This window comes from Drosophila serrata, unplaced genomic scaffold (assembly GCF_035046125.1).
Source record: "Drosophila serrata isolate PLE 108 unplaced genomic scaffold, ASM3504612v1 contig_360, whole genome shotgun sequence".
NCBI classification, from domain to species: domain Eukaryota; kingdom Metazoa; phylum Arthropoda; class Insecta; order Diptera; family Drosophilidae; genus Drosophila; species Drosophila serrata.
In genome coordinates this window covers 741,507-754,353 of record NW_028257258.1, presented here as the reverse complement: position 1 = coordinate 754,353, position 12,847 = coordinate 741,507, and the positions used below count along the sequence as shown (strand labels likewise).

Genomic DNA, 12,847 nt, shown 5'->3' with positions numbered 1-12,847 from the left:
GAAGGAGAGGGGTTTTCCACCACAAGAGGGTGCGAGGGAGAGGGGGCTACTGGTGGCAGATATTACCGTTAGCGACTTTGACTAAGTTGCGGCTGCAAACACTCGTCATGCCGTCGACAACTAACAATTTATAAAGAATTTTCCCCCTATGTTTTTTGTGTACAACTTGCGGGTGCACTGTTAACAATTAAAAAATAAATTAAATTAAGAATAAGTATGATTAAAATAATAATTTATGAAAGCAAAGCGCCAATGATAGAAAACTGCAATTTGCTTTGAATTATCTGATAAAAAAAAAGTGAAAATCAATTAAAACAGAGATAATAACTATTATAACCATAAATTGTGCGGGTAAAATAATTAATTTAAAGCATAATTTATACTGCATTTAGGTTTTTATGGAGTTTTAATTAAAATTAAAAAAGAAATAGAAATAAGTCTTTTTGACTATTAAATTGTTAAACAAAAACTGTCTTTCTTTTAAGCGATTCTTCTATTCTTTTCAGTGTAGGCTAGCAGAAAGAAATGCCCCCCTTTGGCACCACCACCAGCTGCTTCCTCCCCCCCTTTTCCCATCCTTTTTGTTCTTTCTTTCCCATCTTTCTTTCAGCATCTCCGCTTTCAACAACTGTGCACAATGGAATTGCATTGAAAACAAACAGCAAAGAATGTTTATAAACAAAATATACAACGGAATGCAGTGGGGCGGTGGGCGGGGCTGGGGCCCAAAGTAGCGCAGAAGGTGAAAGTGCAGCGTAAACAGTAAGCAGAGGTGCGAAAAAAATGCGTAAACAGAAATTGCATCCCAACAGAGAAACGAGAAAAAGAAACACACAGCTAGCAACAAATAAATGAAGAGCTAGCAACATGTTGCTAAAATCCTTAGCAACATCAACAAACAACAAGAGAGAGCCACAGAGAGAGAGAGAGCAAATGCACACAAAGAGAGAGAGAGCCAGTGTGTTCATTTTCGAAATTCGAATTTCGAAGTGAGAGCAGTGTTTTGATTGCATGTGTGTGTGTGATATGAAAAATAACATTGAATTTTCATGCCGGCTGCTGTTGTTGTTGCTGCTGTCATTTTACATGCAGCAGGAAAAACAGCAGCAAAAGAAGGAAAATGCTGAAAAGCATCTACCGCTCTCCACTCCCCCTGCTCTTTTTTTTTCTCTCCACCCCCGCCCACCAGACATTGACCTTGATCATATTGTGGCTTTCGCTAGTTGTTGCTGTTTTTGTTCTTGGTTTTTGGTTGATTGAAAAACAACAAAAATTGTTTTTCTATTTTGCATATGACGGTTAGTACTGACAACGATACCCGATATCTTCCAGATACATTTATTGTTTAATGCACCTAATATGCAGGTGATGGTAATTAATATCTCAAAAGAACACTCAAATTAGTCTGTTCTTTTCCGGGAAAGACACTTGCCATATCTGTTTTGTAAGGCAATTAATTACTCATCGTTTTTTAGCTAATTATACTGCATATGCAGTTTTAATTTCCATGTGCGGGTGAATGACTCTACGTATAATAAACTAAAAACTGTAAATTAATGCCTTATATAAAGTTTAATTTACTATACATATATATTGATATAATGCTGATCAAATAGCAGCTTTAATTACTGTCAATATATCCTTTTGCTATTGGTATCATTATACTTAACGGAATTCCTTTGATCTCTAAAAAACTCCCTTTAAATTCGATTGCTCTAGAAAATAATAAATAAGCATTTTTTAGATAAATAAACAAGGATTTAATATCAAACAAAAGGGAATAAAAATCTAAAAATAAATTGTCATAAACTGGAGAAAAATGAGAGCACAGAGCTCTGTATATTAAGAATGTGTAGACATGAATAATTTTGCATAAACATCAGTTCAACGGCAGTCATTAAATGCAATCTTGGCAATAATTTAACATTCTTTGGGCATAAAAGTTATTGCAGAGCTATAATAATTTGTGATTCGAAGTATTTCAGTTAGCTATAATTTCAAAACATTTTTAAATATCTTGTAAATTTTGCTTATTTGGGTAAATTTAGTAGCGACATCAACAAACTGCAGTGACAGAGAATGAATGTTGACTGCAACAACGAGAATCCCGATTAGACAACATGCCAGAACAAGTTCATTTCCATTTCTCTCCCTCTCTCTCGTATATTGCTCTCTCGGCAAAACCCCGGGTGGGAGTTATTTTTCTCCGGAAGCAGTGCCGAATGCTCTCTCGTGTATCTTCGGTAAACCGGCAGCCGAAGTTGTAGCTGCAGATACTGCCCGTTTCCGCCGCCGACATCCCATAGCTTGTAGCTCGAAACGAATTTGAAATTTGAAATTCAGTTTTTGACTCGCAGTCGCCGATATCAGACGTGAGCGTCTCGCGTGTTTGTCTGTGGAATCGAACAAAAAATTCTGAACGGAATACGAGACTTTTTCCAAGACTGAGCATGTGAAAATCCAAAATTATATACGAAAATATTTACAACAAAAATTCAAATAATCAGTTCGCGCGCCGTGCAAAGTCACCACAAATGTTTTGAAAAATAAAACCATACAAATTTCTGTGTTCAGTGTCAACAAAATAATAATAATAAAAAGTTATCAGCAAGCAAAAACGAAATTAATAAGCAATAATCTGTTGAAAAATATTGGCTCGATTTTATAGAAAAACAGACAGCAAAACAGTCACAAAATAATCACATTTTACTCTCCATTGGACTACATATAAAAAAAAAGAAAAGCGGGTAAGGAAAAGCTGAGAATCAAGTATGGATTATGTCTCAGAGAAATTGAAAAGTTTTAACGCAGCGGATTACTCAGAGATTTTTGGGGCTGAGTTGAGTTTTTGAGTTTGAGCTTCTGTAGGCGAGTGAAAATCAGCTTAGCGGAGATCAACGGAATTTCCCTTTGATTGAGAATCAAGTTCCCCTGACTAAAAAACATTAAAAAATATAAAGCCTTAAAATGCATTTTCTAATCTTCAAAGTGGGGTGACTAATTGAAACCCAACGAAAAAAAAAATAGACAAGAAAAACTTCCAGAGGAAGTTGGGCAATAAAAAGTAAAGATTTATGGAGGGGAAGTTGGAGCATTATTCAAATAAGCAAGTGAAGGATTGTATCTGATTCCAAACAAAAATTCCAAGAAAGTGTGCGAGGTATCTGTATCTTTATCTATCTATAGGGCAGCAGATCAGATCCATTGTTTATCCAGATAGAGTTACGCCCATGTGATGAGTGATTTTCTGGTGGAAATTATCTGTCTTCGGGCAACGCCAAGAGAGTTGTGTGTAAACAACTCATCTTCAGGGTTCTTTTTGCTGCGGCTTCTACTCCGCTTCAAAGTGAAGAAACCGCCACAGAGAAGAGCTCCAAGAATTGTTCAGAGAGAAAAACAGAGAAGAGACCCCCCTAATTATAACCAAATACTAGTTGAGGCGACACCTTTATTTACCTGCCTGTGTGTGTTTCTTTTTTACCATTTCGTAAATTTGTTTAAATTATTAGCAACGACGAAGCGAGCAACAAGTGCATGAGCACAGCCAAAGTTCATTATTTTTCCACCGATTCCCTTTTCAAGTAAATCCTTTGGTAAATAAGTGAATCCCCCGTCTGTCGGCGGCGTAGCTCATAAATTCACGCAAAATAAAATTTATGCTTCGAGTGGACTCCAAGAAGTTGGACAGAGATCCCGTGGCAGATCGCAATCGCTATAAGATCGGGTCTTAAATGAGTTGTTAAACGGGAATCGTGGCCGCCATGGATATAAATAATAATAATAACAACTCAATCTGGAGTGGAGCGTGGGTAGCTTGAAAAGTAGTCCCCTGGACAAGTGAATTGAACTCCTCTCGCTTGGTTGTGGTCACAAAGGGTTCTTCGAATCGAACCGAAATGCGGTTGTGGTCGTGTGAACCTTTTTACCTGTTTGGCAAATTGAATTTTAATTCAGAATTGAGTTGTACACATGTTGGCCCTTTTCCACAGGATTTCCGTTGGCTGTTAGTAGCCTTTTTCTCGAATGAAATCCCTTGGCTAATTAGTATGCCAAGCGTGTGCCCATGAAATTTATAAGCCAGCTCGAGCTCGGGTTTAGCCATAGTTAAAACATAAATTTAAGGAATAAGTGTCGCCAGTGCACAGCAAGAAAATAAGAGATATCCATACTTTAGTTTCATGAGAATATATTATATAAAATTATATAAATTTCTAGACAAAAAACCTTTATGGGTTTTCAAGTCTTTACAACACCTTTCTCTAAATATAATTCACCTTTGAGTACATCAATATTTTCCTCTGTCTCCATCAAAGAACACGGCTCATTGAATCGACCAACTTATGGCATACGCCTAAGCTACTTACAAGGTAAACTCTGCCTCAAAACAGAAAGTATCTTATGCAAATAGGTCTCTTTATATATATGTATATATAAAATTGTGAGAAAAAAAAATTGAAAGAATATTAAGCAGTAAGAAATTGTAAACACAAAGCAAAATATTTGTTATACGCTTGTAAATTTATTTGCAAAAGAAAAGCGTGGGACAAGCGAAAGCAAAAGGAAAAGCTGCAGGAGCTCAGGGAAATTCGGGAGGCTGTTTTTCACGCTCAGCTGCCCGGCGGCCCAAGAGGAACTGGCAAAGAGGAGAACAAAAAAGAGAGAAAAAGAAAACTTTATCGCCGCACTCGCAGGACATGAATTTCCCTCACTCCTGCCTCTTTGAGCCTTAATGCTGAGTGACATTGATGTGACATGCCGTCATCTTGCCCTCTCCCTCTGGTCCATTCTTTGCTTTATTTAAAAGTTTTTTTCTTTGCTTCTTGGTATTATTTTTTTATGCTTAACGCCTCGGGGGCGTGGCAAGTTTTGTTTAGTTAGTGGAAAGCACACACAAACACACACACACACACCTTGTACAAAACAAAGGCCCTGAGGACACTTGGCCCTGGCAAATAATAAATGATATGTAAACTAAGTCAAAAGTTGCCGTAGGTTTTTCGGCTAAATCAGGGCCCAGATCCGAGTAATTTGTGCGTGCAAAGCCATGCTCCAAGGCATTTCCCATAGATTAAAAATGAAAGAAAACCAGGAAAAGTCGGCTTTAATGTAATCTAAAATATTTCCCACAAGATTTTGAGGAGAAAAACCTAAATTGTAAGAGCCCAAATAATGAGAAAATAACTTCATAAAATCACTTCTTAAATTAAGTAATAAAAATCCGGTTCAAATATAGCATCCATTATTTAAAAGTCTAAAGATTAGATACTTCAAATAATAAAGACACATTTAAAATCATTTCCCTTAAAAGTAATTATTACCTCGTTCTAGTTTTACGAACCAGATAGCCGGCAGTTATCTTAGAGACAGAAAATCCTTGAAAATAAGATTTTGCAATCATCATTTCCAAGGATAATTCCAACTGTCTGCCACATTTGTTCCACTTACGAGTCCGACAGACAATCCCCCGCCGTGATATCAATACCCAAAGCTATAATGTCTCAATATAAGAGAAGGAAACACATAAAACCTAGAGACTGTGTAAAAGAGAGTCTGAAATTTCTACCTGAGGCTCGGAGTTTTTCCAAAACTACAACGCACCCATATCAATTTCCTCTATGCGACCCAAAACGAATTAAAATTACACATTGACTGGCGGTCAGGAGGGATTTCGGAGATCCTTTTGCCTAGAATCCAAAGGCGAACATTTATCATTGTAGCTAATAAATGCGTTTCCCTTACCTGACCGACACACGAACCCAATTCCAATTGAGTCATTTCCATGGCCATGACGCGTTGCAACCCCCTGACTTTTTTTGGGCCATGTCCACCTAATTTTACTTTCTTTTCTTTCTTTTTTACAATTTCCCAATCAAACAATTCAATTATAGAAGTGTATAAATTTCAGCCAGCTGTTCTTGTATACTTGAACCGCAATTGTCTTTTGTCAAGTACTGCAAAGAAGTTCTCCCAAAATAAATCAGCCTTGAGTTGAAAGTGCGGAAAGTGAAAGGAAGATAGGGAAAATTGTTCACTCTAAGAAAGGGGAAGAGAGTGGAAAACCCTTTAATTGGCTTGAAGTGTTTAAATTATGGCCAAAGTTTGGATTAGACAAGGGGACTGCTCCTCAATTCTCTGGACCGAGGCAGCTGTCCTGGGGAAGTGTGCCCAGCTTTAAGGCAATTAACCAAAAGTGTGCCCAGCTTTAAAGACAATTATCTAAGTGCTTTTAGAGTCCTCTGCCTTTGATTGCAGATCCATCCGCGTTCTTATCGAAACGAGTTGCTGCCCACGCTAATTGCCCCCCCCGAAAGAGCGCTCCACCTGATTCGGTTAGGACTTTGATTTCCATTACGCTTTTCCTTTTCGGGCCTGTCCATAACATTTCCGTTTTATGCTTCAGTTAAGTCTGGTTCCTGGTCCTTTGGATGAAAGCAAAGACGAAGTCCAAGGGAAGGTATAAGGAGGGGCGACTTAATCTCAAAACAAATCGATTTCGTTGACTGTCTGTCTGTCGGTTGGTCTTGGGTTTCCTCTCGTCCCTTCTTGGGTCTTTTTCAACACGATTTATTTCATTATTCTCGACCGTTTCGTTTCGTTTCTTTTTTTTTTAAGTTTTTGTCTGCTCAAGTTAATCACCCAAGCCAGACAATTCAATCGATTTTCAAGAGATACCGAGGTTGGAAAATAAAGACAAGTCCCCCAAAAACTAAAGCTTTAAGTTTGAAGTGTGTGCGCGGATTTCTTTCTTCGACTATACTTTTATATCCCCTTCGATTTCTTTTGTTATTTATTAGTTTTTGGTCTGCAATGGACTTGAATTCAATTCAATTTTCTTTACAACATTTCATCTTTGACATGTTTTGTGTGTCCCTCCAACTGTCTGCCTGTCTGTGTATCATTGTGTCCACATCCGAGAGTAACCACTCTCTCCTCCTGCTTCCTACTCCAGAGTCCAGAGGCCCAGGCCCAGGCCCGTTGTCGTCTTCGTTTTTAATATCTTTTAATCTCCAATGTCAACAGCGGCTTACATTTGATTGCAAGACAACACACACAGATACTGCACATTGTGTGTATATACATATATATATTTTTTTGTGAGATCTTATCAGGCTGCCGGGCGAGTCTCAAGCCGAGTCTCGGTGCCTCTCCAGAACTGTCAGCTAATTAAACGAAGCCAACTGGCAACATATGTTGAGAATGGGAATCCAGCCTCGAATCGAAATCAGAATCACAATCCCAAACGGTTCCAACCTTGGACTTGGACTACCCCACAGCAGCAGATGGGGAATTCTTGAGCTGTCAGAGTGCCTCCGAGGGAGAAGAGAAAGACAAGTCCCACAAGCGGCATTAAAATGTTTAAGTTTCGATTAAACTCCCGGGATACTTTTCTACCTACTCTACTACCGGACTCGTAATATATCGGGTTGCCTTGCAGGATCATCAATCATCCTTCCTAACTCAATTGAAACCCGAAAAAAAGGTCTCACCAAGTCAACTGTTTTTTTCTCAATTATTTTGTCAGCATATGTGTGAAGAAAAAACACAACCGCAGCAGTTAGGAAAAAAAAGGATAATAATAATAAAAGTATTGAAAATAGAAAATAGAAAATAAGCAGCACACACACACACACACACCACTCTAGGGGTAAAACAATTGCCAGTGAGTCGACAGAAATCAGGGTGCAGAGGGATAAAAATAGAAATAGAAACAAAAAAGAAAAAAGCAGAGCAAAGTCCTGGCAAGCAAAGTAAATAAAAATAAATAGCAAAAAATGGAAACGCATTAAGGAAAATCAATAAAAATTAACATTGGTTCCGAGGGGGGTGGGTTAGGGGGAGATATAAATTTATATATATTTTCCGTTTTTCCCAGTTTTTTTTGGTTGGGTGACAAGCAGCGTGCATGCCGGAAAGTGGCCAGGATCAAGCTAATTACGGGTAGGGATTGTTACGTGCCAGGACATCCATGTGTGAGATAATTAGCACACAAAAAGGACACAAGGACACATGCTGTGCACAGAGAGCATAGTACTTTTCAAAACTCAACTAACCCGAGTCCTTTTTTCTTCCCATTTCTTTCGTTCTTTGCAGCTCAAAGGCCGCCGATGAAGGCTGTCCAGATGACAGCGATCGGGCAGCGAATTTGACACGCACCCAAAAACTTCAAAAGCGAAAACCGGGGAATCCCCCCACTAATAGATAATCCCACGGAGAAGAGCAAGGATCCCCCGTCCCCCACCACTCGAGACAAGCCTTAATCACACACACACACACAAATTCAATGTGGAAAATGCTGGATATGATGGAACTCTCCGAAGCCGAACTCTTCCTGTTCGACTGCGATGATTGCTCGGGCATGCCACTGGCTCCGCCACCTCAGTTCCTCATCCCGCCACCACCCAGACCACCGGCACTGGCGGAGTATACGGTGGTGCCACAGGATTGCAATGAGGAGGCCCTGGCGCAGCAGCAATGGGACAGTGATGTCTGCCAAGCAATGCCGGTAAGTTTGGAATTAAAGTTTAAGTATTGAAAGGAAAGTGAGGAAAGTCGAAGGATATTCTCAACACAGAAATCTGGCTTTACCTTTGCATCTTCTGTGCAATTTTAGGTGACACTACCACTTCCACTTCCACTCTTCCCCCTTGATGCTAAGCTTAGGCTGATTATAATTTTGAGGGCGTTGCAAATGGGATTTTCCAAAGGGGGTTGATTATGCAACCCTCTCTTCTCTCTCGTCCATAATGAGGGACTGCATTTTGGCACAGCTGTTGGGATTTTCCCCGCAACGAGTTGGCAAGTGATTTGGCTTTTTGTGAGAGGTGTCAGAAATTTCTGTTGCCTTTATTGAATTATGTGTTATATGCATATAACAATAACACAAAAAGCCTTCCTTGTTGTAGTTCAAGTGGTGGGTAGTGGCCGTGGGCGTGGCATTATGTTAACAAAATGTTATCAGTTGAGTAGGTACTCGGGGAAAATCAACTGCAGGATGCGATTTGATTTATTGACAAGTCATATAAATGCGGCTTTTTGATTGAAAATCTGTTCAATTTGTGGACCAGAAGGATAATTGAGGGACTAACCAGCTTTCGAACTTTAAAAAACCTTCAAGTTAACATCTCATCTATAAAACCCCACCACTTTAGGGTCCTTTAAATTCAAGTTTGCCACCCACTCGATGAAAAATTGCCAACATGCCACGCCCAATCGCACACACACACACACATCGCCCACAAGGAACCGCAAGGCATCACTTTAAAGCAAAGTGAAACAAATTTCCTTTCGTTTCAAGTCCTTTTTGCCTCCTAGAGTTGCCCAAGCAACAGCTGTTGCTCCTTGAAGCTGGACCTCATCGTTATGATGATGATGATGATGATGATGCTGATGACCAACCCCTCTCTCTCTCTCTTTTGGGCAGAGGAAACACAGTTACAGAAATTACAATAACAATGAAAAGTTAAGCGGCAGCAACACGAAAAGGACAAACACAAAAAAGCATTTTTCGGCCGACAGTCCTTTGGCAACATATGGCCCCGGAATCAACCCTCAACTTTAAAAGGTTGTCAGCGGTTACAAAAAAAAGAGAAACAGAAAATGACAGAAAAAAAAATAGATATTTATATATATAATTTGTTGTGTGGCAAGAACGAAGGACAGATAATTTTTCATGCGGAAAAACTGTAACTCGGCACTCGTCTAATCTGGGGCAAGTGTTTGTTTAGGCGATAAATGTATATTTTTTGGGGGGTTCTGTTAAAAACAAAGATCAAATTCCACATATCAACACCGAGGCATCAGCGGTCAATGCCCAAAATTTCACGTGCCCCACACAACAACAACTCCAACCCCAAAACTCCAACTCCAACTCCAAGTTGAGTCGAGTGTTTTCCACTTAATTTTCAACATGAAAAATTTAAATAAATATAAACGAAATGGGAGAACAGGGGAAAAGAAAAGAAAAGTGTATCTATATAAACCAGATCTGTGTGTGGTCCCCTTTATATCAACTCGTCTCAAAGTCAGTCCCGTGCCCGTGTGTGGGCACTTGAAGCTGTCGCCGTTGATTTATGCTGACAAATCAAATGTTAATGTTAACATGCAGTTTATGTCGGAAAAACTGTATCTCACGGCACCCAAAGATTATATTTTGAATATTAGATTTGAAAATTGGGAAGTTTCCCCACATAAATCCCAGGTAAACACATTAGAAATCTCAACAAAATCAGCTTAAAATCAATTTGAGCAACCGAATCAATTTAATGGATTAGCGTTCAAGGAATAAAATTCAATGGCGGAAAATCTTCGTTCGCCCATCAAATTGATAAGTTTAACGGGAATTGTGCCAATTTTGGGGGAAATGCTCGCGCGTGTGTGTGTGTGTGGTGTAATTGTCAACTGCCAGAAGGAAGAAACGGGGGGGAAAAAAACGGAAAATCCCGAGACGAGGAAAAAACCTTTAAAAGGCAAACGGAAGTGGCGTATTCCACGCCAGACAAGCGAAATTAAATTTCATGTGAGCGAAGGAAAAGCAAAAATTCTTGACAAGCAAGCTCCTGATTCGCTCCAATGGGCGTGGCAGCAAATAATCCTTTTTCCAGCTTTCGCTTCCTACTCCCTAGAAATGTCTTCAACTTTTCCTTTAAGCAGACGACGGCGACGACGACGACGAGGAAACTGTTGAAGATGATGATATATGTACGTATGTATGTGAGGATTCGTGAAGGATTCAAGCGGGACGAAAGGACATCCCAGACATTGGGTGTGTGTAGCAAATAGCATGACATTGATATCAAATGTCGTGAGAATGCGAAATTCCTTAGCCACTTCCTCTTTTCCACTCTCTCTATATATGTTTATATATAGCAAAATGTTGTTGCCTTTGGCTTTTGTTGTAGTCTGCTTTTGGGCGCTTTGGCTTTTGGTTTTCCCGGGGTTGGGTGGTCGATCCTGTGGGTGGGTGGTGTTGGCTTAGAATGACAAGGCTGTTGTTGTTGTTGCTGTTACTGTTTAGTGTTGATGTTGTTTACAGTTGACATAGCCAGACACAGCTGCAGACAGTCGCAGAAATCAGAGAGCAAGAATGGGAGAAGCACAATGAAAAATGTTTTGGGTAAAAAATATACAATTTTCATGCGGGAAAATGTATACATATACATTTTTAAAAAGCAACTGGAAATATTCTCTTTTTTTGCTTGACTAAATGACACACACATACAATGTATTAGCTTTTTCTTTAGCTTGCTTACAATTTTCATTAAATTGAAAATCCCTTACGATCCTTTCCCTGTTGCACTTTTCCATTTTCCCTCCATCGAATGGCGCCATCTTAGCCACATTCGGCCCAACAAGTTTCGCAACTCATTACGCCCTTGCAAGCATCTTATGGGAATGGGGCTCAATCACGAGTTGTTTCCAAACAATTGCACCGCCAAGTGGTTACAAAAACGGGGCGGAAAAATCAACGGGGGGTGGGTGGTATGTAGAAGGATATCCACCAGGTCGATTGCAGATATGCACGTGCAGCAGAGGCAATCGAACTTCTGTGGGTGGCTTTTGGGGGTGTTAAAAAAAATAAAAATAAAGAAAAGGCGCCAACCACACACATGCATCGCATGTTCGGAAAAACTTTTTCCATGTTATCAAAGCAGCAGCCAAGTTCTGGCCATTGTTGTTGCAAAATAGTTTTCCTCCTGCAAGTGGCACGTGCTTGTTGCTAGCTTTTCCTTTTGTCGTGTTTTGATGGCGGGTAAACTTTTGTGTTTTTCTCATCAGGCACGAAAATGAAAACGCGCTCGTCGTCATTCAGAGCGAAAGAGAGCGGGAGAGAGTGAGAAAAGTTGTTAACTTTAAAGTTTTCTGCAGCGGTGAGTACAACTTTTCCCCTCTCACATTTTGACGACTGATTTTGATGACTTGCCAAACGGTGAACAACTCCCATTTTTCCCGCTCTACAATGTTGTTTGAGCTTTTTTTTATGCACTTTGGCAACACTTAAAAATTGGGTCAAAGGCAAAGGCAAACATTTCACTTTATGGCCTACTCAAGAAGCCGCCCTTGAGCCTGGTGATTTTTCATGATTAAAAAGTTGCCACAGAAAGAAAAGCCAGCATATACGCATAAAAGTAAACAACATTTTGCAGCTTTTGCTGCGTTAATCTCACTTTGCCTTATTCCTGGTTTTTTATTATTATTATTATTATTCTCTGTTTCGGGGGGAGGTGTAAACTTTATGCCATTATTTAGCATTCCCTTCGACTAATGGCTTTTGTTGTCTGCAACTTGAAGGAGGGCTTAATTATTTTATCGACCAAGTTAGAGTCTTTTCATGCTCAGGAAAATGTGTGTGAGTACAAAGAAAAACAAAAGTAAATATGAATTCAAAATGTATCTGTATCTGTTTACATTTCCCTGCACCTATGCCTAGACATAAATCGTTCAAAGTGTTATCGTTATCTCTTGTTTGCATTGCCTACTCCTTTTTTCTCCTTTTTTGCTGCCTACTTTTCTTTATTTAATTAAATTTATGAAATGCCCAGGAGGGGCTGGGTGTGTAAATACCTCGAAAGAGAGGGTTTGTTTTCCCCTCCCTGCTGATGATGGAAAGCCTTCAATCATAACTGTGGCACTGCTTATCTGGCAGCAGCTCTACTTTTGTTGTTATCGATAATGCGACCCATGTTTACTTTCAACTTGGAACACTGTTTTTTTTTTTTGTGTTTTATCTTTGGCTTAATCCATGAGGCAGCTGGAAGCGTTTCGGTGGCAATCGACAATTGTCGCAATGCGTCTCCTTCTCCAAAACACTCCTCCCCACCAAAACTCATTTATTTGCCTGGCCCCAAAA

General features: G+C 39.6%; 2 protein-coding genes across 8 annotated transcripts in view; one reads left to right on the top strand and one right to left on the bottom strand.

Moving 5' to 3' along the window:
• LOC110191877 (uncharacterized) overlaps positions 1–12,847 on the bottom strand; it is a 139,202-nt gene that overhangs the window by 108,397 nt on the left and 17,958 nt on the right. The gene's annotated exons all lie outside the window — the stretch shown is intronic.
• pxb (putative Hedgehog signaling attenuator pxb) overlaps positions 1–12,847 on the top strand; it is a 176,804-nt gene that overhangs the window by 150,491 nt on the left and 13,466 nt on the right. For 5 of the 6 annotated variants that reach the window (XM_086838882.1, XM_086838880.1, XM_086838879.1 and 2 more), the window contains one exon: positions 8,092–8,503. In XM_086838882.1, coding sequence (XP_086695008.1) covers positions 8,282–8,503 — 222 coding nt within the window. In that variant the 5' untranslated portion in view covers positions 8,092–8,281. Of the gene's footprint in view, positions 1–2,281; positions 2,748–8,091; positions 8,504–12,847 lie in introns of those variants that run through there. The other variant, XM_020962862.2, reaches the window with a different exon arrangement.